At 47.4% G+C, this 27,076-nt stretch overlaps 1 protein-coding gene across 1 annotated transcript in view; it reads right to left on the bottom strand.

Moving 5' to 3' along the window:
• Positions 1 to 1,043: 1,043 nt before the first annotated feature.
• Positions 1,044 to 27,076, bottom strand: part of ASMT (acetylserotonin O-methyltransferase) — a 28,157-nt gene continuing 2,124 nt past the window's right edge. The window contains 7 exon segments of the mRNA XM_008568184.1: positions 1,044 to 1,111; positions 6,789 to 6,908; positions 8,394 to 8,461; positions 11,910 to 11,985; positions 11,988 to 12,038; positions 14,671 to 14,845; positions 21,095 to 21,287. Coding sequence (XP_008566406.1) covers positions 1,044 to 1,111; positions 6,789 to 6,908; positions 8,394 to 8,461; positions 11,910 to 11,985; positions 11,988 to 12,038; positions 14,671 to 14,845; positions 21,095 to 21,287 — 751 coding nt within the window.

Here is a 27,076-nt window from a genome sequence, read left to right as displayed (position 1 = left end):
TCCTGTAACCACAGAAGGGGATCTAATCAGACCCAAATGCCTGAGTCCCCTCTCAGCAGCTACATGTATGGATGTGAGTACAGATCAGTGACAGAAGACAGACAGGACTCTCCCGGCCTGGCTTGCCTTGCTGCAAAAATGGCCTCACTAATAAGCCTCAAAGCTGAAAGATACGGAACAACCTAAGTGCCCATTGATGGATGACTGGATAAGGAAACTGTGGTATATCTACACCATGGAATCCTACTCTGCCATAAAAAGAATGCAATTCTGCTATTTGCAACAACATGGATGAACCTGGAGAAACTTATGCTGAGTGAAATAAGCAAAGCACAGAGGGACAAATACCACATGTGCTCACTCATGAGTGGCAGCTAAGAGACAAACAAGGAAGGAAAGAAAGACCACAGTGGTGCATTGGACTTGCAGAGCGAGAGAACATTCCTTGGGCTACAAAGTGGAGTTGCAGGGGGAGTGGGTGGGAGAGGGAGGTTGGGGATAACTGGGTGGGGGACATGGGGTATAATCGCAATTGTGGTAACAGGCATGCTGCCAGTATGGATCTGGCCATCACATTTTGGGCATGGGTGGTGACAATCAGCTTTGTACCCCACAAATATTCATAACCAATTAAAAAAAGGTGAAATGAGGCAGCCTGGAAAGAGACCTCAATGTTTCATAAACACAAGTTGTTACCACGTCCCCACTGGTGCCAAAGTTCTGTTGAGGTCATGGCTTGTAACAGACACCCCACGAGGCTGGCATCTGAGCCCCCCGTTACAGCACGAAGAGGGTAAGGACTTTTCCCACAGTCTGCATCGGAGCCTGAACCATGCGCCTCTCAGCACAGCCCTGAGCGGAGCCTGTGAAAAACAGCTGCCACATCTAAAAAGAAAGATAAAATCTACAAAGTGACAGCTGTTGGCCACCATCAGCAGAAACCTTTTGTCAGTCTTCAAGCAAGCACGAAGAACAAATTTAACAGAAACCCATTTCTTCATTATTTTTGCATTTTGATGGTAGATCCAAACCCACAAGGGGAGTTAGTCATGAAGGACCCTGGCCAGGATGTAGAGATCTGCTTCTGGAAGGGACTCTTTAAAGAAATCTCCTGTAACACAGGACAGGCACCCTGGGGTCAGCCTGCAATCCAACCCCATTTGACTAAACCTCCCAATGCACTGTGGCCCAAGAGCCAAATTCAGCTGATGATCTGTTTTTGCAAGCCGTGAATGGTTTCCACATTTCAAAGTAATTGAAAAACAAATCAAAGCAAGAACAATATTTCATGACACACGAAAAATATCTGAAAACCACATTCCAATGTCTTTAAAAAGAGCTTTAAATTTGGGCCGGCCCGGTGGCGCACTGCTACAGTGCGCCGCTTGGGAAGCGCGGCGGCGCTCCCGCCGAGGGGTCGGATCCCACATACAGACCGGCCGCTCACTGGCTGAGCGAGGTGCGGGCGCAACACCGAGGGTTGCAATCCCGTTACCGGTCACAAAAAAAGACAAAGAGGAAAAAAAATAAATAAATAAAAAGAGCTTTAAATTCAATCAATTAAAAAATGTGTGGAAATGCATTTTCTCTGTTGTTTACATAAGCCTCTGCGTGAGGCACTCAATCTGACCTCTTGGACTACAAAACTTAAAATATTTACTCTCCAGTTCTTTAGTAAAGAGACTGCAGACCCCTGGCAGAGTAGGCAATGCCTTTCTTGGGACCCCAGTGGGCTGGCACTTTGTGATTTAGGCCGTTTGTTCAGGTAGTTGGCTAGTCACTTCACCATGTGGTCATTTGAAAGGGTTTTAGATTTCCAGTAGGAAAAATAAAGTCAGCATCTCATGGAGAATTTGCCTGGAAAATGTCGGGATCCTCACTTATCATAACTACACTGGCTTCTCCTGTTTGGGGAAACACAGGGCAGGAGGGAGAAAATCCAGGCCCAAGGACGAAGGTGAACACAGCCTGAGCATTTCACCAGCTTTCCTGTCTTAACCAACCCCTAAGGCACAGACCGCCTATCTGAGCCATGTAGTAAATAACGACTTTTTATTTTATCTAGTTTTTCCAACCCTCTGAAGTAGGTTTCATATCCCCATTTTTTAGAAGAAGAAAACAAATCAACATCAATCACACCTCTCCGAGAAGAGTAAGATTCCCAGGGATGGGTGGGGAAAGTGGGGTGTTTATCGTACATGCAAAATTTAAGGGGCCCCAAAAACTCAGCCATCGAGATAAATTGTATGTCAATGCAACGCTTTTAAAAATTAATGTTTTTAAAACTATGGCCCAAAACATCCCCGACGATCGAAATATCTGTGTTTTAATAAAAACAGTCTGCAGCTTCTGATCGTACAAGTGCGTGACTTCGATGTGTTTGCCTCACCCCAATCCCCGCCTGTCAGATCCAGAGTGGTTCAAAAGGAGCTGATGTACTGACTGGGTAAATAAGCATTTGGGGTGTGAGGACTTCATGCCCAGCACTTCCCCAGACCCCGGGATTCAACTGTGGTCCACTACGATGGCTTAGAAGTAGGAGGTGATTAAAAAAACAAGGTTATCAATTTGACAGCGGAACTAAGTATGAACAGGGCTGGCATCCCCACCTGGTGTTTTCATTCTGATGAAGAGAGAAATAGAGCCACAAAATGTCAATTTTTTTTCCTTAAAAGGAGGCATGCAATATCTGCAGGTAGGATGGAGTTTCTGAGAGAGAAACAGAGACAGAGAAACCACATTGCAGGGAGCTAGACCCAATGTTTGTAAGGCAAGAGGAAGTCCCATTCTGGGTCTCAGCCCCGTCACCGTGCTCCCTGGGGCTTGGATTGGTTAGTAATTGTCCCTCAGTCTTTGCTTCAATCTGCTACATTTACTGTTATTCACAAATGCTTTGGGTTTAGATAGTTGTATTTGTTTCCTGAGCTGCCCATAACAAGTTACCATAAAATGAAATGATTTAAACAACAGGAATGTGTCCTCTCCCAGTTCTGGAGGCAGAAGCCTGAGATCCAGGTGTGGCAGGGCTGTGCTCCCTCCAGAGGCTCCAGGGGAGGATCCTTCCTGCCTCTTCCAGCTCCTGGTGGCTCCAGGTGTCCCTGGGCTTGTGGCCGCATCACTCCGGTCTCTACTTTTCCCTATATGTCTGTGTATACCCGTCCAAATTTCCCTCATCTTATAGGGCACCAGTCATATTAAACTTGGGGCCCATCTTAATCCACGATGATGTCATCTTAACTAATTACATCTGCAAAGACCCTATTTCCAAATAGCTCCTGTTCACACATTCCACCTAGACAAATTTTGGGGTAGGAGGCCACTATTCAACCAAAAGCAGCACTCAGAAAATAATTAATTATAAGAAAGCCATATACCTTCATACAGTTTTCCAACCATCGTGAACATTAGACAGTTTTACGTCGACGGGGTTACTTGAAGGGTCAGTTGAGGAAGTCACACCAAACATCCATCAGTCATGCTAAGCATCCAGCTTCTCCAGAGCCCCTGGGACACGTGTCTGATTCCCCATGGACACAAACAGTACGTGCAAACCTACCTTCATGGAAGCCAATTTGTTCTTCCTGCAGGAACGAAAAGTGCTTCTTTGCTGTTTGTACCACTTTTGGGATGTCGAAAACGGTGACTCTACATCCAGGGTACAGAGAAACGCACTCTGTGGCCAGAGCCCCAGAACAGCCTGGAAGCGGATACAGAGTGTTTGATGCTGAGAGAGGAACGTGTAAGCTGCCCGCACCCTCCACGCACCATCGGCCCCCAGGGGTCCGGGCTGGGGACCCAGGTTCTTCCTCTACTCTGGTCTTGACGGTTACATCGTCATCCACCAGCCCCTGAATTCAGGTGATCTTCCTGGCTTGGCTGACCCTGTGCCCCGAGCATCCACACGGCCTCTGACTTGCTTTCAGTAACTCACAATAACAACCACTTGGAGAAGCTGCCCTTGCTGCACAGAACCTCCTGTGAAACGCGAGCTGTCCTGTGCTGCTCACGCACAGACATGCACCCGATCACCACGACCACACTCACGCTGGGATCATCCTCATCCTCGTTCTACAAGTGAGGAAACTGAGGCACAGGGAGACCTCAGAACCTGCACAAGGTCATGCAGCAAGCAAGAAGCAGAAGCCAGTTGGAAGCCCAGAGTGAAATCTCCCAATCACTGTGCCCTGCTGCCCGCAGATGGCAAACGGAAGCTGCTCTGACACTGGCTCTTCGATCCACTTCCTGTCACTGCCCTGTAGGATTTGGGGTACCCCTCCAATCTGAGGACTACACTCTGTGTGTGTCTTGAATGCACCTTGAATCCCGACTCCATCACAAGCAGCCCAGTAACCACCAAGCCTTTGCTTTGTTCTAAGGTTTGAGCCGCCCTGGCCTGCGAGGACCACCTCGGGCTACCACTGCCCTCAGCAAGTGCACCGAGCACAGGGGGAATTCTGAGCGCTCGTTTTCCATGAAGGGGCCGATGCTCTTATGCAGTACAGGGTGGTACCAGGAGCAGAGGCTTTGCATTAAGCACACCAGCAGTTAGACCCCAATGCTGCCATTTCCATCTCCACGAAGCACCACATTCCTAATCTTTAAAACAAGGACGGATGAACACTCACTCCTGAGATCATTCTGGAACCGACCACGCCCAGCATCTAACCCACAGAAGATGCTCGAGAGACAGCCGGACATCCACTCATCCACTGCAGCATCAGAACGTCAGGTTCCTAAGGCTAACAGTGACATCTGTCCCTCAGGACCCCAGAATACCTGCCTGCTCCCTGCGGGCTCAAGCAGTATGTTGACTCCACTGCAAACACTGCATGGGAAGCAGTAAGTGTCAACTTGACAGTCCGCTTCTAGTTTTCCAGCAGCAACGCCATATCATAGCTGGGCAGAAACAGAGACCAACACCACTGACCAAAGCATCCTTTCTTAGATCAGGGGGTGTTGTTGCTGCGGGTCAAGTGCATGCCCCAAAAATCCATGTGTTGGAAACTTGACCCCCATTGTAACAGTGTTAAGAGGGTGGGAAATCCAACTATGGTATTTGAAAGGTGGGACCTTTGAGAGGTGATTAGATTGTGAGGACTGTGTCCTCATGAATGGGTTGATCCATTCATGGAGCCGTGGCTGTGGTTCTGATGGCTTTATAAAGAGAGTGAGTGAAGAGTTTGCTCTCTTGCTCAGCCCATGCTTGCCACATGACACCCTGGTCACTGTAGAGGGTCACCACCAGGAAGAAGACCCTCACCACATGTGTTCCCTGGACCTTGGACTTCCCAGCCTCCAAAACTGTAAGAACTAAATTTCACTTCCCTTATAAATTACCCACTTGCACTTATTACGTTTTAAGTAACAGAAACAGACTAATACAGTAAAAGAACTACTTTGCACCGAAACAGGCAATTGGGCACAGCTGGTGCTGGTTGTGCAGAAGAATGCATGTACGCCAGCTCCACCGTGATGACTACACTCTAGAGCCCCGAGGTCACCTCTCTCTTGCTCAGCCCATTGTCACCATGTGACACCCTGCCTCCCTGTAGGAGACGACCCTCACCAAGGTTCATTTGGACTTCCCAGCCTCCAAAACTGTAAGAAATAAGTTTCATTTCTTTATGAATTACCCGCTTCCAGGTATCTCTTATAAGCAGCAGAAACGGACTGATACGGGTGTCAACGTCTGCACCAGGGTTGTCCACGAACCACCAGCACTGGCCTCTCTGGAAGCATTTTAGAAATGCAGATTCCTGGTGCTGTTCACTGAAAACCTCAGGAAATGGGGCCGTGAGGTCTGAGCTTTATCAGGCTCCCCAGAAACCATCGGGGAGCCATGGCTCTATCCAAGCCCCTGTTCCATTCACCCATTGCTAGTTGGCTGCAATGAACAGCTGAGGCCAGGATGGTGTTCGGGATGAGAAAGAATGTTTGCATAGTTCTAAAGGGCATTTCTATTTTCTTTCATTCGTTCACAGGGCACCGTGGAAGCAAGAACTCCCGAGGAATGCACAGGGAGCTAGTCTGCTTTCAAATGTGGAGATAGGCCTGCCCACAGTGAGGGTCCACAAAGCCAGGTGTTTCCTGTGGGAAGGAGAGTTTTGCAGGCAGGTGTCGCCTGTGAGTTAGTGGTGAGCCTCCTGCTAGCTGGGTCACCTTCTCTCCCTTTGCTTTGCTACATTCTATGAAAGCACATGGTTCTTTGTTCTAACATACAGTGTGCTCATTGAAAAGATCAGGAGATGAGGGCATTGAAAAGACAGTGTGTTGCTCATGGTGGCCAAGAAGAGGGGCAGGCCATGCCATGCAGGGCCACACAGAGAACCACCAGGGTCAGGCAGGAGGCAGAGGAAGGGAGAGAACGTGGGCATGAGCCTGTTTTGTGGTTTCCATGGGAAGAAACACATGAGGCAGGGTGAACAGGCTTAGGATTGACCAGTTTGAAAAACGTTGGTGGACTCTGGGGCATGGGGGCTGTTCCTATTGCCTGGTTCAGGGCTTTGAGGTGCTTAGGGCAGGTGGAGAGTCGTCAGGGGTGTGAGAGTCTTGTAGAGAAGGTGGGTGCAGTGTGGGCTCTGAACTGATCGGTGTGTATCTGAAAAGCATGTTCGCAGGTGAGGTGTTTCATATCTTTAGGAATTGGTCAGCCCTGGGAGGGGCTGTCCCTTCAGGGTGGGCAAGACCCAAGGTGCAAAAGCATCAGCTACAGAAAACAGAAGACACAGTGAATGTACTCCCTGTACAGAATATGAAAGTCAGTGCTGGTGTCTGGGGTGGGCACTCACCGCCAAGGTCGCAGACATGCGGGAACAGTGACAGGTCGAAGGCAGCAAGCACGCTTCACCTGTGGATGCTCCAGACCTCCTGCAGACCTCGCATGAACTGCAGACGCTCGCCCTCAGACCAGGCATGAAAAACCACGCTCGTGAAAACCAAGCAAAAGCTGGTGCAGCTGGTGCAAGCGTTGGCACGGGGAACCCTCTGCTGAGAAAGAGCTTTGTCCCCAGGTGCATGTATGAGCCTTGCATTTGAGAAATGGAGCCTGTCCTATCAAAGGAGGGTAAGGTTAGAAACGAGGGAGCCCTATGTCCTCCCCCAAAGCATACCCAGCTCTGGGAAACCTGGGGTGTGGTCAGAACCAGTCATCCTTCTCTGGAAGTCGAGGTGGGGTGGGAGCCTATTTCTATCAGAGGAGATGTTCGGATGTTTTCTAACAGGAAGATCAACACGTGTCCCCCACACATGCTCCAGAGTACACGGTGTGGAGGGGGGTCCACACCCCCTGGGATGGAGCTCCAGAAGGTGGGAATTTAGGGAGATGCAGAAGAGGCTGCAGGAGAAGGAGGGGTCTGGGAATGGAGGCCAGTGAGGAGGAACAAGTGGGATGGTGGACGTGGAGCTGCACAGAGCTGCAGGCATGGGGGCGCGTCCGCAGCAGCTCCCACTCCCCTCCTGTCCTCTCTGCAGAGCCTGCGTGGTGGGTTTGCTTCTGAGAATCAGAGGAGGAGAGGAGACTGATAGGAGAAGGGAGAGGAGCAGAAGAAGTGGAGTAGAGGTTACCAGAAACAAGAGGGAGAGAATCGTGAGAAGATATTGCTTCATGGGTGCAGAGTTTATGTTCAGGGTGATGGAAATATTTTGGAAATAGAGTCAGTGGTCCCACAGCATGGTGAATGTAACTAATCCCATGCAGATGAATGTTTAAAAATGCTTAAAGTGGAAATTGTTATATATGCTTTATCACAATAATAATAATAATAATAAGCATAGTCTCCTGAGGCAATGGTATCCAGAAAACGTGAATTGTGCAGTTCTCAAGGTAATGAGATCATGACATCACTGAGAAAGGTGGGGAGGGGGCGCAGGAAAGAAGAAAGGAGAGAAAGATGGAGGGGAAAGGGTGGAGAGAAAAAGAGGGCAGGGCAGGGGCAGGCACCCTCCCTGCACCATATACTTGCGGTCCTTTCCTGCTCCACCCCTCAGCTAGCTGGAAACACTTGAAATGTTTCCAAAATTCACCACTATCTTCAAATTCTGATGCAGAACTTCATGAAAACCCCAAAGCTGTGTCTGTGCATGCACAGTCAAGTGAAAAAAGAGGCATGATCTGGGGAGCTTCGGCCGAATCAAAACCGGCACCTCCGTTTTCTGCTTACGTGTTGAGTTCGACAAAGTCACTTCAAGGGAATGACGAATTTGCATGTGCTCTGGAATTTGATCAATGCACACATCAGACTGGCGAAAGCTAGAAGGGGGGTTGTCATTTTAAATCAAATACCGACTTCTTGTCTGGGTTGTCCGATTTGGACACATTGATTGAGTCCTGTAAGTAACTTTAAAATAAACAAAATCCTGCCAGAGTAGGTGCTTTCAAAGTGAGGAGTGTTACCTGTAGATGGCTGTGAAAAGCTTTTCAGAGGGAACGCCGAAGGCCTTCAGATGCTGGTTCTTCCCTTCTCTGAGAAAAAGGCAGGAAGACAGTTGGTCAAGGACTTAGACATTAACCCAACATCAGGGACTGCACACAGGTAGGTGGTCACGTATCCTCAACCTTAAATCACCACAGGAACAAGCAGGAAACATAAATACGTAACCACACGCACACTAGCTCCTAAGTGGCACACAGTCAGTCCACGTGCAGGCTCCTCTGACATGAGCAAGGAAGGAATGAAACCTAACAACGATCTAGAGTGTGAAAATGATGTGCCATCAGCAGACAAGATGGTCCACAGTGCCTCACTGCCCAGCATCTGGAGACAAGAAACAGCTCACAGCTGGAAGGACAGCTGGTCTACCCTCACAGTAGAAGGGACAGCTGGTCTACCCTCACAGTAGGAAGGACAGCAGAGCTACCCTCACAGTAGGAAGCACGGCTGGTCTATCCTCACAGTAGGAGGGACGGCTGGTCTACCCTCACAGTAGGAGGGACAGCTGGTCTACCCTCACAGTAAGAGTGACAGCTGGTCTACCCTCACAGTAGGAAGGACTGTTGGTCTACTCCACAGTAGGAAGGATAGCTGGTCTACCTTCACAGTAGGAGAGACAGCTGGTCTACCCTCACAGTAAGAAGGACTGCTGGTCTACCCTCACAGTAGGAGAGACAGCTGGTCTACTCCACAGTAGGAGGGATAGCTGGTCTACCTTCACAGTAGGAGGGACAGCTGGTCTACCTTCACAGTAGGAGAGACAGCTGGTCTACCTTCACAGTAGGAGAGACAGCTGGTCTACCCTCACAGTAAGGACTGCTGGTCTACTCCACAGTAGGAGGGACAGCTGGTCTACCTTCACAGTAGGAGAGACAGCTGGTCTACCCTCACAGTAAGGACTGCTGGTCTACTCCACAGTAGGAGGGATAGCTGGTCTACCCTCACAGTAGGAGAGACATCTGGTCTACCTTCACAGTAGGAAAGACTGCTGGTCTACTCCACAGTAGGAAGGATAGCTGGTCTACCTTCACAGTAGGAGAGACAGCTGGTATACCCTCACAGTAGGAAGGATAGCTGGTCTACTCCACAGTAGGAGTGACAGCTGGTCTACCTTCACAATAGGAGAGACAGCTGGTCTACTCCACAGTAGGAGGGATAGCTGGTCTACCCTCACAATAGGAGAGACAGCTGGTCTACCCCCACAGCTGGAGGGACAGCTACCAGACCCTCCCCTGCAACCCAGGTGAAGGAGTTCTTTGCCATCCCTGCCCACCTTGGACAGCTCCTTGGAGTAGAGGTGAATGTGTCTCCATATGGCTTCTCTCCTAGAATCTAACACCACCAAAATCAGCCCCCGAACTTCATTCACTCTGGCCAACCCTTTTCCATCTGACCTTCAGGAGATGGAAATGATGAGAGGCTGAAGGACACAGAAAAGGTTCATCAGTAGCTACATGAGGAATCCAGGTGAACCATCTGAGGCAGCCTGAGTGACAGCACAAGGCACAGGGAGAAGAGCCTTGCTCTCTCTTGCACCAACACTGAATCCCTTTATAAACAAAACATGAGGGAGAAGTCATGGGGACAGACAGCAGAGGGTCCAGCAAGACTTCAGGAGATCGGGGGAACCCAGTTCACAGGGGTCATCTGTCACTTGTATTCTTGGGCAGAGATCCAATGGGCAGCCCTAGGCTCTGTTCAGCTCACAATGTGCTTGCTTGGGTTCTCTCTCTCTCTCTCTCTCTCTCTCTCTTAACTAAATGGGTTGCAAGAACAAAAAACTGGGAGATGTCACATTAAAATCAGGAGATCCTGCTTCTTGCAAAACACAGAAATGAGAAGCTGTAGCAGAAATGGCCTCATCGCCACATGCACTCAACCAACCAGCTGTGTCCAACCAATTCCCTTCAGACGGGCACACGCTTCCCAGTTTGCCGCAGTCCCCACCGTTCCCTCTCGTCTCTCATGTGCGGCCTTGGTATTACGCGCTGCTCCACTATCCACACTGCAGTTTGCAGCCCTGGTGCTGGGTGACAGAAGTCTCCACAGGCAGCTGTAATGAGGCAGAAAGAGAAGGAAAGAGAGGACACCCTGGAGCCCAAAAGGAAGAAAGAGGAGTTTTCCTAGCAGGAAAACATCTCTGGTTGTGACTTGAGACCCCCGAAGACTTGGTCTCCTTCAAAGAATCACCTGGAGTCGCCAACAGAACCAGCCTCCAGGTCCCTCCCTCAGCACTTTATACTACAAGCCCCCACTCTTTTCCACCCCCAACTCTACCCCTTGGCCACCTGGAGACCCCCAAATCAGCATCAGGTGCTACACTTCAGCTGAGTCCCACGCATGTTATTTTAGAATATAGATATTACGTCAAATAATGGCTAGAATCATGAAAAGGATGAGTTGCATATTTTCCCAAATACATGTTAAAACTTGGGTGCCAGTTTTTCATGGCTTATGTCATCAGAGGTTCAAGATGTGATTTCAGTAAAAATAATTAAGAAAGAAAATGTAGTGCAATGCTTCTCGACTGGAGGCAATTCTCTCCCCCACCCCCTACCCCCTCAAAGGACATCTGTCCATATCTGGGCCATCTTTGGTTGTTGTCACTGCTGGGGTGGGTGCTACTGGCATCTGTGAGTAGAGCAAGGGTTGCAGCTCAACACCCCACACTGCACAGGACAGCCCCACCACAGAGAGTCACCCAGCACTAATGTCACTAGTGCAGAGGTTGGGAAGCCCTGCCTTGGCACGAGAGACTCTATGTACCTATCTATGGCAGTGGTTCTCAACCAGGGTGATTATACCCCCCAAAGAGACACCGGGCAATGTCTGGAGACACCTTTGGTTCTCACCACTGGCAGGAGGGGAGTGGCTGCTCCTGGCATCTGGGGGGGTGGAGCCCAGGGACACAGCTCGGCACCCTAGAGTGCACAGGACAGTCCCACCACAGAGAATCATCCAGCCCCAATGTCAGCTGTGCTGAGGCTGAGACACCCTGAGGCGGAGTGAAACAATCGCAGTTACAGCCACTATCCTGGTTTTTGTTTCACCTTGTTCTGAGTCATTTTTCTTCCTTTCCCTGTTCCCTAGCAAAGTGGCACAGACTACACTCCCCTGGTGTAGATCACTACAAAATCAGATGAAGTGAATTCTGTCAGTCGACACCAGGCAACTTCAAACACCTGGCGTGCATTTCCAAACCTAGCAACGCTGTGTTTGGTTCTATAAGAAACCTGGCATCTTGACTCCTGAGGTGCCCTTGAACCAGCCCAAGAATTATTCCTGTTTGCTGACCTGTGCCGTAGAGAGACAGATGGCAGATAAGATAGGTATAGATCGATGATAAATGACAGATGATAGATAGATCACAGATAGATACATAAACAGATGACAGATATAGACAGAAGACACATAATTGATCATACGCAGGTGGATGAGAGGCAGACAGGGCTCGGCCAACGCCTTTGTGGCCTCACCCACCTCACGGCCCCGGCCAGGTGGCCCCAGCAGCGGTAGGTCGTCCTGGCCGTGTACAGAAGCGTGTTGCACTGGGACTTGGGCTGACCCTAGTGAGGTAGGGGCTGGAGAGCTCTGTGTCTTCACATAAAGCTGCAAAGAAAGGAAAAGAACAGAAGAACAAAGTTGGGTTTCACGTCGTCACCGGCATCGGCAGCCTCAGGACTGAAACGTGATTCTCTCCTGGGAGCACTGACATCCCCACAGCTGCGGCTTAAACTGAACGGGCGACAGTGACCGGTGGGCAGTTGCTGCTCCAGCTGGCCTCGGTTGTCGCTAATTGTGTTGGAAGTTTGGGTGGAGCAGGTGGAAATACGAGGGGACTTCAGAAAGTTCGTGGAAAAATAGAATTAAAAAATAATATGAATCTTTCCATAAACTTTCTGAAGTACTGGTAGAAATGAACACAGGTGGATACCTATGTTCTGTGCACTTTTAAAATAGCAACATGTTTGAAAATAGACAAATAGGGGTCACATCCAGACTTAAAAAGGAAAAAAGAAGGGGAGAAAGGACCACTTTTCCGCACAGCGCGGCTAAGCAGGAGACGGACAGGGGACCCAATCTTGGGCGAATGCTGTGACAACGGCCTGCAGGAGGTGCACAGTCCTGGCCTGCAGATGGCAATGATGCTCTGGATGAAGCCTAAACAGCAGGAAACTTGGGGTCCACTTGGCTCTGAACTGTCCCATCCTTTGCCCCCCCACTGCCCACGCAGAGGGACATTGTCCTCACCAGGGAGAATGCACTTGGGGGGACCCCATTTCCAAATCAGCCACCGTGCCTTTGCTAAGCACAGGGTCCCACCCTACATCCTCCTCTCCTCTTCCTGGGCCCAGTTCCCCCAGGGGCCCCATTTTTCTACATGGGATTCTCCTGTGCTCTTGATCCTGGAGTACTCACCTCTGTGTCGCTCTTCGAAAAGAGAGAATGGGCTGCCCTGCTCATGAACAAGGTCTCACCCTGTAACTCCAGCCCCAGGTCTGGGGTCTCCATGTCTCTGAGCACCATCTCTGAAGCACCTGCTGTATGCCAGAGGCTCACTCACATAGACCACCGAGGCGGAGCCCAGAGAACAAATTGGAATGGGTTTTCCAGTCACTTTGCCCACTGGCTGAGCAACTGCGAGCCACCTGCTTGGCCCGCTCCCCCAATCTCCTTCCCAGCCTGGGCTGTTTCAGCAGGGACCGAAGGCTCTGCCATGCTATGACTGTGCCCCTCCAGAAAGCACATGCTGCTAGTGTGATGGCATCACGAAGAGGGCTCCGTCACTGTGCGCGGGATTTGGTGCCTTTATAAAAGGGCTCAGCGGAGCGTGTTTGTCCTTTCTGACCTTCCACCTTCTGCCATGCGAGGACGCAGTGCTCTTCCCTTCTGGAGGAGGGAGCAATCGAGGTGCCACCTTGGAAAGAGAGACTGGACCTCAGCAGACAATGCAGCTGCTGCACCTGCCTATCCTCTGTCTGTGTAACCACCATCCACATCTATCTCTCATCTATCTACGAGTCTATCTCTATCCATCTATCAATCATCCGTCTGTCTGTCTGTCTGTCTGTCATCTACCTATCTGGCCTTTGTAGCCTCCAGAACTGTGAGAAATAAATGTCTGTTCTTTATAAATGACCCAGTCTGTGGTATTCTGCTATAACAGCACAAACAAACAAAGACAGGTCCCCTCCCCAGGACGGAGCTCGGCTGCCCACTGACATGCTTCTGCCAACCACTGCGCAGCACCAGGACTCGGTGAGCAGAGCCGCTGAGGAATAGCCACAGGGACAGGGAACAGAGTGCACTGGCTGCTGGTCCCCGCAGTATCCCTCACCCATGTCTTGGGGCCCAGGTGTTGGCACAGGGGTGGGTGTTCAGAGGCAGCTGCTGTGTCGTAGGGGTGGTCTCTGAGGATTGTAGCTGGCAGTGATTTGGGCTGGCGGGCACCCTGCTACCTGCCTGATTTCCAAGCGTGGGTGTCAGAGCTGCCAACAATCAAATGATATGTTCCTGCTCCAGTTAATGTTTGCACCCAGAATCCAACCAGTACAAGACTCGTTGCTGCAAGCAAACAGACCGCCATCCTCTGTCCCCACAGCCAGACCTCACATTGCTGTTCTTTGGTGCATCGAGCCGAGCAATGGTTTCTAAACTTTGCCATTTCCTGGATCTACAGGATTCCGCAAGTGATCTGGTGATAGACAGGAGATCGAGCATTTTGAATTTTGCAACATAAGAACATTTAATAAAATAAAACAAAACCTACCATCTATCATCACCATATTCCACAAGAGAGAGAGGACACTTCAATACCAAAATAAGAATATAATCTCACAATAAATGAGAAGCTTTTAATTGAATAAATTCAAAGTGATAGAAAATTAATGTACAATATATATATTTTTTTTACATTATTGTTTTATTCGTTGGATACTTCATCAGGGTACCAATGCAAACACAGCACATAGAAACCTCTAAATGGGGGTTTAGCAAACTACAGCCTGGTTGCTAACTGTGGCCCACTGCCTATTTTTGTTAATAAAGTTTTATTGGAACCTAGACATGGCCATTCATCTACATAATGTCTCTGGCTGCTCTGATGCTCTAACAGTAGCTATAACAGACACCATATGGTCCACAAAGCTGGAAATATTTACCTTCTGGCCCTTTACAGAAAAAGTAAGCTGCTAAGGGTGCACGTTTAAAACGTCTCCGTCACAATGCCAAACGTCTTTACCTTTTCCTCTCTTCGTTTCCACTTGAAGCAGCTTCAGGGATGCACAGGTGTCCAGCAGCTGCTCTGTCCCATGGGCACTGGTGCCCAGATGTGGAACAACTGTGGTCAAGTCCAGGGGCTCCGGGGCCTCAGCAAGGAGGTCAAACACACCCAGCTCACAGGCAGCAAAGAGAACCTCGGGGAAACAGCAGAAACGAAAGGGCGGCTGTCAGTCTCTTGTGAAGCACACTCATACAGACAGGCACCATGGGGTGCGGGGAATGCATTTTAAAATGATGCTGCACTGGTAAGGAAATCAGTATGGCAGTTCCACAAAAGGTTGAACAGAACTATCACGTGATCTGGCGCTCCCACTCCTAGGAATATACACAAAAGGAAAGCAGGGTCTTGAAGAGATGTTTGCACACCCATCCTCACAGCAGCATTATTCTCCATAGCTAAGAGATGGAAGCCAACCCACTGTCCATCAACAGACAAATGGATAACGAAGCATGGTTCATGCACACGATGGAATATTATGCGGCCATGAAAAGGAATGAGGTGCTGACACCTGCTACGACATGGATGAACCTTAAAGACATTATACTCAGTAGAAGACGCCAGACACAAGAGCCCACATCGTGTATGATTCCATCTACATGAAATGTCCAGAATCGACAATTCCATAGAGACAGAAAGCAGATTAGTGGTTACCAGGGACTGGGGAGGGGGAATGGGAAGTGGTTGTTTCATGGGGACAGAGTTTCAGTTTGGGAGGACGAAGATCTGGAGGTGAGTGGTGGTGACAGCTGCACGAGTGTGTGAATGTCCCTAATGCCCCTGAACCACACCCTTAGAAATGGTCAACGTGATAAATTTTATGTTATGTATATTTTACCACAATTTTTTTTTTTTTTTTTATGAAACGGTGCTTCCGTCTTGTGCTTAGGAAACAATATTTTCTGCTATTCCCAGTGCTGAGAAGTGGTCCTGCTGTGGGGGGTTGACCAGTTGTCCATATGTGACACCATCTGCTCCAGGGAGGGTGAGGAGCGGAGCTGGGGTGGGGACACCCACTGTACACACTGTAAATGCAGAGTCCAGCAGGGCCATTCACTGGCTGTCCAGCCAGGGAAGATCAAGAGAGGATCCTTAGCAGAGGAAGTGGGATCGTGCAGGTTGAAGATTCCGCAGCATGCTCCCTCCCCGTCCACACTTAAACGTTCTTCACTGAACCTCCCCAGGATACCCAAAACAGCATCTCTCTTTTATCTCTTTTTAAATTTTGTTTTTAATTGACACATAATAATCGTATGTATTTACAAGGTACAGCGTGATGTTTCAATAGATGTACACATCGTGCAAAAATCAAATCAGGGTAGTTAGTTAGCATGTTTATTACCTCATGCACTTATTATTTCATTGTGGTGAGAACATTCAAAATCCTCTCCTCTAGCTATTTTAAAATATACAATGCAATATTGTCAAGCACACTCACCCTACTGTGCAACAGAACACCGCGACTTATTCCTCCTGTCTAATTGTAACTTCGTATACCCGTTGACCAACCTCTCCCCAGCCTCTGGTTACCACTGTTCTGATCTCTACCTCATTTGTGGCAACGTGGATGAACCTGGAGGACAATATGTTAAATGAAAGAAGCCAGGCACAGAAAGACAAATACCGCATGATCTCACTCAAGAAGTTGAACTCATGGAAGTAGGACGGTGTCACTCTTAACAGCAAAGAACCTGGAAACCATTCTGGGAAAGAGAAGCCGTCTATGAGGAAATGTAAAGCTCCCAAGGAGAAGGCCCGCTGGATAACCAAGTGACAGAGTTTGAATGTTTGCTCTCTGCAAAGCTCCTGTTGAAGATTAATCCCCGGTATGATATTTGAAAGGTGGAGCTTTTAAGAGCTTTTAAGAGGTCATGAGGGCTATATCCTCATGAGTGTATCAATCTATTCATGGATTGATCGGTTAATGGATTAATGGGTTATCATGGGAGCAGACTGGCGGCTTTATAATAAGGCAACACTTAAGGACACTCAATCCCTTCACACCATGTGATGCCCGTTGCCACACTGGGACTCTGCAGAGAGTCCCCAGCAGGAAGAAAGCCCTCAGCCAAATGTGTTCCCTCAACCCTAGACTTTCTAGCCTCCAAAACTATAAGAAGTAAATTTCAGTTCTTTATAAATTATTCAGTTTCAGAAAAAGGATTAATACACCGAGGGACACCCACAACTGCAAAAAACACACCTGAGTCTGTGAAATCCTACCTTTGTCTCTCACTATTAAAAGGTTTACCTGGGGGCAGAAAGTCAGGGGAGGGGGATGGGGAAGCATCTTCTGCTTTTAATTCTGGAACTTTCCATAGGAGATTTTGATTTCTTAAATATGTATTTTTTTTGTTTTTAGATGTCAGAGGGGTTTTCTACATAGTGGTGTTAGAGAGTTAGAGCTGGTTGGTTGTTTTCTTCTCTTATCTCTCTAAAGAAGTTCACACATAATGTCCTTGAATCATACATAAAGTATAACAAATTAATAAATAAATCATCAATGCATTTCTTTTCTCACGCACACTGTCTGGGATGGCTGCCAAGGCTCGAGCGACCTCACTGATGTGAAGTTGGAAACATCCCACGTGGAAAGATGTGTTTTTGAGACCATGTGATGCCCACAGTATTTACGCCATGCTAGTGATGAGCATTGTTCCAACAGGATGTGGACATAAATGCAAATATGACCTGACACTATCTTAACAAAGGAAGTTGGTGTTTCCTTCCCCACTGGGAAGCCCTAAAAATGGGTGTGTGTGAGAGAGGTGGAGAAGTTGATGATGTTGCGTGAATTCCTATTCTGTTGTTAAGGTTCTATTAACTCTTATCCTGCTAAGGCGGGGCTTCCAAACAGGGCAGTCGTCACATTTCAGGCCAGATAATTCTTTGCTCTGGGAGGCTGTCCTGTGCTTTGTCAGGCGTTGGGCAGCAACCCTGATCTCTATCCACTAGATGCCAGTAGCACCCCCTCCCCACAGCTGTGACACCCAAAACTGTCTCCAGACATTGCCAAGTGTCCCTGGCAGAAAGTTCCTGTTGGAGAACCACCATGTTGAAGGTCTACTAATTCTATTCTGTTCAGGTTGTATTGGCTCTTGTTAAAGTCGTGTTGGTGCTTACTCTGTTAAGATCATATTAACTCTTATTCAGGCTGCATGAACTCTTGCTTTGTTAAGGTTTTATAAATAGCTATGCTATGTAGGTTGCATTAACTCTCATTCTATTAAGGTTGTATTAACTTCTATTCAGGTTGCATTACCTAATTGTTCTGTTAAGACTGTATTAAGTTTTATCCTATTAAGGTTGCATTAACTCTTATCCTATTAAGGTTGCATAAACTCTTATCCTACTAAGGTTGTACTAACTCCTATTCTATTCAGGTTGCATTAACTAATTTTTCCCTAAAGGGTATATTAAGTTTTATTCTACTAAGGTCTTTTAACTCTTATTCTATTCAGGTTGCCTTAGTTGTTCTGTTAATTGTGTGTTCCGGGTTACTCTGTTAAGGTTGCCTTAACTCTTACTCTATTAAACCATGAACATACATGCAAACCACAGCAGTAGTCTAAGAACCCACAGCTTTGTGACCAAGACAAATCACAGACGTGCTCATGTCTCATGACAGCTGTGGCAGATATCTGGAAATACTGTCAGCACGTTGGAACACAGTATTACTTCAGAACACTGGTAGTTTTAGACACTCCTGGTATCTGCGCCCACAACTTTGGTCCTACCATCACTGGGCCTCTCAACCTACAGGTGGCCAACCTTCGGGCATCTCTCTGCCTGTGAGTTGTTCAGCCACCAAATGGTGAAACACTGAAATTGGAGTTTTACTCAAAAAAGCATGAGAGGCTATTCACAATAGCCAAGATATGAAGCCAACCTAAATCTCCATCAAAGGATGACTGGATAAGGAAAGTACAGTATATATACACCATGGAATACTGCTCTGCCATAAAAAAGAATGAAATTCTCCTATTTGCAGCAACATGGATGAGCTTGGAGAAAATGATGTTAAATGAAAGAAGCCAGACCCAAGAAGAGAAATACTACATGTCTTCGATCATATGTGGGAGCTAAATACGTCGATCTCACAGCAGTAGAGAGCAGAATTATGGTTACCAGGGGTGGGAAGGGAGTGGGGCAGGGCATGGGGAGAGAGTGGGTGATGGGTACAAAATTGTAGGGAGACAGATTATGATCTAGCGTTCTGTAGCGTGGTAGGGAGACTACAGCCAATGACAAATCGTTGTATAACTTCAGGTAGCTAGTCGAGAGGAGGTTGGATGTTCCCAATACAAAGAGGCAACGAACATTTGAGGTGATGGATATGCTAAGCAACCTATGATCATTGCACACTGTGTAAATACACCCAAATATCACAAGGTACTCTATAAATATATACAGTTATCAAGGCTCGATTAAGAAAAAATAAATTAGAAAGAAAAAGTATCCAGAGACAGAAGTAGATTATATGTTACCAAAAACCAGGGGAAGGAATAATGGGGAGTTATTAATGAGTACAGAGTTGATGTTTAGGGAGATGAAAGAGTTTTGGAATAGACTGAGGTGATGGTCACACAGCATTGTGCATGTAATTAATTCCACACAACTGTAGGTTTAAAAGCAGTCAAAATGGCAAATAGTATGTTACATATATGCATTAGTCCGTTTGTGTTGCTATAACAGAAATACCTGAGACTGGGTAATTATAGAGAACAGAGGTTTATTTGGCTTATGATTCTGGGACAGCTGCATCTGGCACAGGCCTCGGGCTGCTTCTACTCATGGCGGAAAGTGGCAGGTAGCCAGCGGGTACAAGCAGATCACATGGCGAGAGGAAGCAAGAGAGAGAGAGAAGGTGCCAGGGTCTTTTTAAGCAAAGAGCTCTTGTGGGAACTAATAGAGCGAGAACTCACTCATTACTCCCCCCTCCCCCAGGGAGAGCATTAATCCATTCATGAGGGACCCGCCCCCATGACTCAATCAGTTTCCAACACTGCCACGTTGGGGATCAAATTTCCACATGAGTTTTGGAGGGGACAACACATCCAAACTCCATCAATATATTTTTGCTGCAATTTGAAAAAATCCTGAGAGAATCCTGCTATCCATGAGAGAAGCCCACCCTCACCCTGCAAACTGAACTACAGATGCTTTGATCCCATCTGTATTCTCACATCTCCGCAAATGGTTCAGCATGGGAACCCCTGACATGGAGTCAAAAGCGGCTAGAGGTCCAACATAGCATGCACACCGTCCTGCCGAAGGCCACCTGCTGTTTAATATCCTGATTCAACAGACCTAACGGTGACAGACCTGCAAAAAATAAAACCTAACTCTGAGGTGCCTCTATCTTTTGATTGAAGTAAAATCTGCGTAATAGAAAATTCACTGTTAACTATTTTAAAGTGAGCAATTTACTTAGCCCATCCCAATGTTGTGTGATTACCACCTCTCTGTAATTTCAGAACATTCTCACCACCCCAAAAGGAGACCCCTTGCCCTTTCAGCACTCTCTGTCCACTCTCCCTTCCCAGCCCCTGGCAATCACTCATCTGCTCTGTCTCTACGAATTTGCCTGTTCTGGATGCTTCACGTAAATGGAATCATACGCTATGTGACCTTTTGTGTCTGGCTTCTTTCACTAACCATCATATTATTCAGCCACAAGACAGACTGAAGCATTGATGTATATACTACGTTGCAGGTCAACTTCCAAGACATGCCTCTGTTTTAATGTGTCTTGGTATTTCATGCATTCATGAACAAACACATACATTACTCTATCACAAAATGTTTTAAATATTTCAATATCTGCAGCTCAGTAAGTTATCTCTTTTGTAACCCTACGCATTTTAATTTAACCTTTAAAGAAATCTTTATTTTTTTAGCTCCCACTTATGAGTGAGTACATGCGGTATTTCCCTTTCTGAAAGAAAAAGCAAGAAAGAAAGAAGGAAGGAAGGAAGGATGGAAAAAGGAAGAAAGAAACAACAATCACAATAATACGTTGAACTTTAGAAGGAGGTAACAGAACTGGGGTTACTAAAGGTAGAAAGGGCAGGGAGAGGGGGATTGTGGAGAAATTGGTTAATGGACACAAGAAATGATTGCGTTTTGTGATGATGAACATGCTAATTATCCTGATTTGGTCACCACACGTTTTACACAGATATAGACATTCAACTCTGCACCCCACAAATATGTTTAATGAATTGTGTATCATTTTTTTAAAAACCATCATTCTGAACTATATCTGGTGTCCCAGAAGAGGTCCCAAATTGGCCCCACAGGCAACACAGAAAAACCCAGCAACAAGGTCCAAGCGTGCCACAGGGAAGTTCCCCCGAGGTTCCAGATGCAGCGGGACACCTACCTGAGACACCATGAAGCCACTGCAGTACTCAGTCAGGAGCCAGTAGGTGCTGTCCTCTGGAGAATTTATTTTCTCTGCACAGTGGCCGTGGCTTTGAGAGCTTCCCTGTCCTTGCTTCAGGGAGCGCCGAGCCTGGTAGCAAAGCTGGAGGATGACCAGCAGCTCAGCCCGGCTGCCGGAAGCTCTTTGCAGTCTGCCAAAGACGGATCACTCTAGAAAATTCCATCGACCTTATTAAAAGGATCACGGAGCCTGTGAGGACTCCCTGGTTTTCTCACTCCTTCTGACTTTCATGTGCATTCAGCCCCTGTCCTGACATCATCAGCTGCAGAGCTGATCCAAAACCAATATGCTCACTAATCATTAGCATTGATTAACCATCTGATGGACTGAACAGTCTCTGGTCTCCTCCAAATGGGCAGAGAAGGGGCTGTATTTGTTTCCTGGCTGTCATAACAAATTACCAAAAACTGAGGGGTTTGAAACAACAGAAATATATCTTCTACCAGTTCTGGAGGCAGAAGTCTGAGGTCCAGGTGTGGCAGGACCACGCTCCCTCCAGAGGCTCCAGTGGAGGATCCTTCCTGCCTCTTCCAGCTCCTGGTGGCTCCAGATGTCCCTGGGCTAGTGGCCACATCACTCCAGTCTCTGCTTCCATCTTCACGTGGCTTCTCCTCTGTGTCTGTGTCTCCTCTTCTGTCTCTCCTGAGGAACACTAATCATATCAGATGAAGGATCCACCCTTCTGCAGTATGACCTCACCTTAACTTACATCTTAATGGCGTTAACAAACACCCTACTTCCAAATAAGATCACATTCACAGGTACTGGGGATTAGGACTTGAACCTATCTTTTTAGAGAATACAACCTAAGTAGAGTAGAGCTAGGTTTATGTTCATGTCTCTGGATCTTTAAAAAGCGACCTGAAACAATGCCTGTCTTTGCTTCCTTTTTTAAAAAATTTATTTTTTTTTAATTGAAACATATTGATTGTACATATTTGTGGGGTACAGAGTGATACTTCAATATATGTATACAATGTGTGGTGATCAAATCAAGGCAATTAGCATATTCATCATCACAAACTTTATCACTTTGTGATGAGAACATTTGCTCTCCTCTCTTCTAGCCATGTGAGAGCACACAATGAATTGTTAACTATAAATGCCACTACTGTAGACCACTAAAACTTATCCCAAATGAAATGACGACATTCTTCACAGAAATGGAAAAAGAAATCCTAACATTCATATGGAACAACAAAAGACCCCAAAATAGCCAAAGCAATCCTGAGCAAAAAGAACAAAGCCAGAGGCATAACATTACCTGATTTCAAATTATACTACAAGGCTATAGTAACCAAAACAGCATGGCACTGGCATAAAAACAGACAGATGGACCAACGGAACAGAAGAGAGAACTTACATACTTACAACCATCTGATCTTTGACAAAGGCACCAAAAACATACACTGGGGAAGAGACTGCCTCTTCAGTAAATGGTGCTGGGAAAAGTGCACATCCATATGTAGAAGAATGAAACTAGACCTGCACCTCTCACCATATACCAAAATCAACTTAAAATGGATTAAAGACATATATAAGACCCTAAAACTATAAAACGTCTAGAAGAAAACATAGGGCAACACTCTAAGACATTGATTGGTCTGGACAAAAATTTTATAGAGAAGACCTCAAAAGCACAGGGAACAAAAGCAAAAATAGACAAATGGGATTACATCATACTAAAAAGCAAAGGAAACAACAGACTGTGAAGACAACCTATAGAATAGGAGAAAATATTTACAAACTCTACATCTGACAAGGGATTAATATCCAGAATACACAAGGAACTTAAACAACTCAACAGCAAAAAATAAAATTAAATTAAAAATAACCCAATTAAAAAATGGGCACAGGCCCTGAATAGTCATTTCTCAAAAGAAGACATACAGATGGAAAACAGGTATAAGAAAAATAATCAACAGCATTAATCATCAGAGAAATGCAAGTCAAAACCACATAGAGATATCGTCTCACCCCAGTTAGAATGGCTATTACCGAAAAGACAGAGAATAACTAATGCTGGAGAGCCTGCAGAGAAAGGGGAACCCCCCCTATGCTGTTGGTGAAAGCATAAATTAGTCCAGCCATTATGGAAAACAGTATGGAGTTTCCTCAAAAAACTGAAAATAGAACTACCCGATGATCCAGCAATCCCACTGCAGGATATTTATCCAAAGAAAAGGACATTAGCATATCAAAGAGATGTCTGTACTCCCACATTTACTGCAGCACAATTCACAATAGCCAAGACATGGAATCAGTCTAGGTGTCCATTGACAGATGGATGGAGAAAACGTACTATATACACACAGTGGAATACTACGCAGCCATTAAAAGAATGAAATCCTGTCTTTTGTGGCAACACGGATGAGCCTGGAAGACATTAAGTGAAATAAGTCAGGCACAGAAAGATAAATACCACATGATCTCATTCATATGTGGGAGCTAAAAAAAACAAAAGGTAAATTGAACTTTTAGAAGTAGAGAGTAGAACTGTGGTTGCTAAAGGCTGGGAAGAGGGGTGGGGGATACTGACAGCTTGGCTAATGGACCCCAAATTACAGCTAGACAGTAAGAATAAGTTCTAGCCGTCTTGGATTTCTATTGCAAGCAAATGTGTCCTGAATCACTCCGTCGATTTAGACTTGGAAATTATCTTTCACTGCATTTTTTGCCACAGCTAAATCTACGCGGTGAGAGCTGCGGTGAGAGGGGCTGTTGAAAGGCTGCCCTGCATACGTGGCCATGTTATTTATTTTCCTCCATGCCTTCCTTCCTTAGCTTCTAGGGACATCAGAGGCAGCCCGGGTGGAGCCACGTAACCGTTTGTGGCGTGCATGAGTGAAGGTTCCACAGCTTCTCCGTGGAGCGGGTTCCATGCTCCTTGAGCGGCCTGTGTGCAGCTCGCATCCATGGAAGCCTGTCGTTCTGGACGGGCCCCGACTCTGAGCGTCCCTCCCATCTTTCCTCCACGGCTCTGCACCGTCTGTCTCCCTGTGTCTCTCATCATCTCGTCATTCCCCATCACCCTGCGAGTCCCTCCCTTGCCCTTCTTGGCCTGAATCCCCTTAGAGCTCGTCCACTCGCAGAGGCGGACTTTCAGCAGCAGCTGCCTTTACTGCAGATTTCTCGTTGCTTCTCTTCCATCGCCACCTGTCCTTGATTCGCATCTGCCTGTGTTGGTTTCCTAATTTCTTGTCCTCTTCTGGTGAATGGAGCTCCTGTTTATTCCTCCAACAATCTTAACCCGTTGTCATACTGAAGCTATTTAGGGCATTCAACAGCTTACATTTTATTAGCAATGAAATCCTGGTGGTCGGCTGCTTTCCAGCAGGGAAGTCTGTCTCCCCCTCTCCTCTTTTCTCTCCTCCCCGTTCCTCTCTCCTTCTGTCTCTCCCTCTGTCTCTTCCTCCCAATCTCTGTCTACGTCTCACCTTCCCCTTTGCTACACGCCCCCTCGGAGGTCACATTGCCCTGGCCTTCTGGGAGCAGAACCTGGACCAAGAGCTCAAGGCCCTGTGCATGCTGAGGCTGGCGGGGCACAAACTCCTCCTGAGCCGGGTCCCGCCGTGCCCAGCCCTGCCCGGGGGCTGCCCCTCTGCACGCCCACTTCCGTGTAGACAAAGCCCAAATGCATATAAATGCCAAGAACTTTTTGGAAAGAATAGAGACCTGAGGTGTGGGGTCTGGGGAGGCTTTTTAAGCAGGTGTGGTCTCCCAAACACGCAAAATACCCTCCTCAACTCACAGGAGACCTCTTGGCTCTTTGAAGGGCAGAAAAGAGCCTGAGCATCACTTCTGACCAAGCCCCTCCTCGAGACCCCCATGAACACGGGGAGAATGAGGCAAACAGCCTGGGAGCAAAACCATCACCCTCGGTTACAGGATGCAGAGAACCACCTGGGGAAGGGGGCACTCGAAGACCTCCCCAGCCAGACCACCTGCATCAGCAACTGGGGTATCAGGAGTTTTTACACACGCCCCAGGTGACTCTAAAGTGCGGACAAGACTGAGAATCACAGCAGTAGTGGGAGAGAATAAACACTAGTAGTCAGAAGAGGCTCTAGAACATCAATTCTAAAATGCACTTTCTTTTTCTCACGTTTTAACATGCTGAAATTGGGATGTTGCGCTGGGTTGAATACTGTCCCCCTCACCAAATTCCTGAAACCTCAAGTTTGACCTTATTTGGAAATAGGGTTTGGGCAGATGTAATTAGTTAAGATGAGACCATCCTAGATTAGGGTGGGCTCTACACCCAGTGACAAGTGTCCTTACAAGAGACAGAAGAGGAGACACAGACACAGAGGAGAAGCCACATGAAGACAGAGGCAGTGATGTGGCCACAAGCCCAGGGATGCCCGGAGCCACCAGGAGCTGGAAGAAACGAGGGGGATCCCCCCTGTACTCATCTCTTAGGGGCTGTCATTAACAAAGTCCCACAGCCTGGTTGGTTTAAACAACAGGCATTTGTCTCTCACAGTCCTGGAGGCTGGAGGTCTGAGATCAAGGCTGGTTCCTCCTGAGGCCTCTCTCCTTGGCTTGTAGACGCCATCTTCTCCCTGTGTCTTCACATGGTTGTCCCTCTGTGCATGTCTGTGTCCTAATCCCCTCTTCTCATAAGGACACCAGTCCTGTTGGATTAGGGCCCAGCCTAGTAACCTCATTTTACCTTAAGCGCCTCTTTAAAAACCCTATGTCAAAATACAGCGACATCTGAAGTCCTGGGGGTTAGGACTCCAACAGGAATTTAGAGGACACAATTCAGTCTATAACACTCCCCTGGAGTCTCTGGAGGGAGCGTGGCCCTGCCCACACCTCAATTTCAGATTTCTGGCCCCCGGGACTGGAACCGAATAAATGTCTGTTGTTTTAAGCCCCCCATTTGTGGTGCTTTGTGACAGCAGCGCTAGAAAACCAATAGATGCCTCACCGTGCACGGTGAAATCAACAGCCACGTTCTTCCATCTCGGTGGTGATGCGTACGTAACTCTGTCCCTCACAGTGGACAGGGTCCTGGGGTGCTGAACCTGTTGGTGGCATGTGGGCATGAAATGCCGACAGGGAGAGGAGAGAGGGCCCACCTGGCAGGTGAGCTATACTCAGCTGAGCCGTGAAGAGTACGCGGTGTGAGGGGCAGGGGACCGATGTCCTCAGCCCCACCCTGGAGCCCAGAGAAGGGCTGGGGCTGGCCAAATGCCTCGAGAGTCCTTTACGTGCTGTAGTTCCCAAGCCCAATGAGACTTCTAAGCCTCTGGAAGACCAAGGCTTCCAGGGAATTAGACCGAGTAACCTCAAGAACCCAGGAAAGGAGAGATTAAAGAAAAAGTCAGAACATGACAAACCTAATTTGCTATTACCATTTTAACCACTCTACAGTGTACACATCAGTGGCAATTAGGACGTTCACAGGGTCGTGCAACCGCCACTTCTGTTTAGTTCTAGAACATTCTCATCACCCCAGCGACCCAGTAACCATTGGCATTCCCTCCTCAGGCCCCCTCCCCAGCCACAGGCAACCACTAATCTACTTCTGTCTCTATAGATTTGTCTGTTCTGGACATTTCACATAAATGGACTCGCACACTGTGTGGTCTTGTGCGTCTGGCATCTTTCAGAGCATCATGTTTTCAAGGTTCATCTACGTTGTAGCAGGAGTCAGAGCATCACGCTTTTTCATGGCTGCATAGTATTCCACTGTACGGACAGACCACCAGCCACTTATTCACTGATGGACATTTGGGTTGTTTCCCCTTTTTGTGATTGTAATTTACGTTGCTATAAATGTAGGTTTATATACATTTGTTGGGACTCCTATTTTCAGTTCTTTGGGGTATATATGTAAATTACGGGAGTCGAGTACTGGATCATATGGTAACTGTAATGTTTTACTTTTTGAGGAATTGCTTACTCTCC

Source organism: Galeopterus variegatus, unplaced genomic scaffold (assembly GCF_000696425.1).
Source record: "Galeopterus variegatus unplaced genomic scaffold, G_variegatus-3.0.2 Scaffold21, whole genome shotgun sequence".
Taxonomy (NCBI): domain Eukaryota; kingdom Metazoa; phylum Chordata; class Mammalia; order Dermoptera; family Cynocephalidae; genus Galeopterus; species Galeopterus variegatus.
Note: the sequence above shows the minus strand (reverse complement) of the source record. Positions and strands in the feature narration are given on the sequence as shown.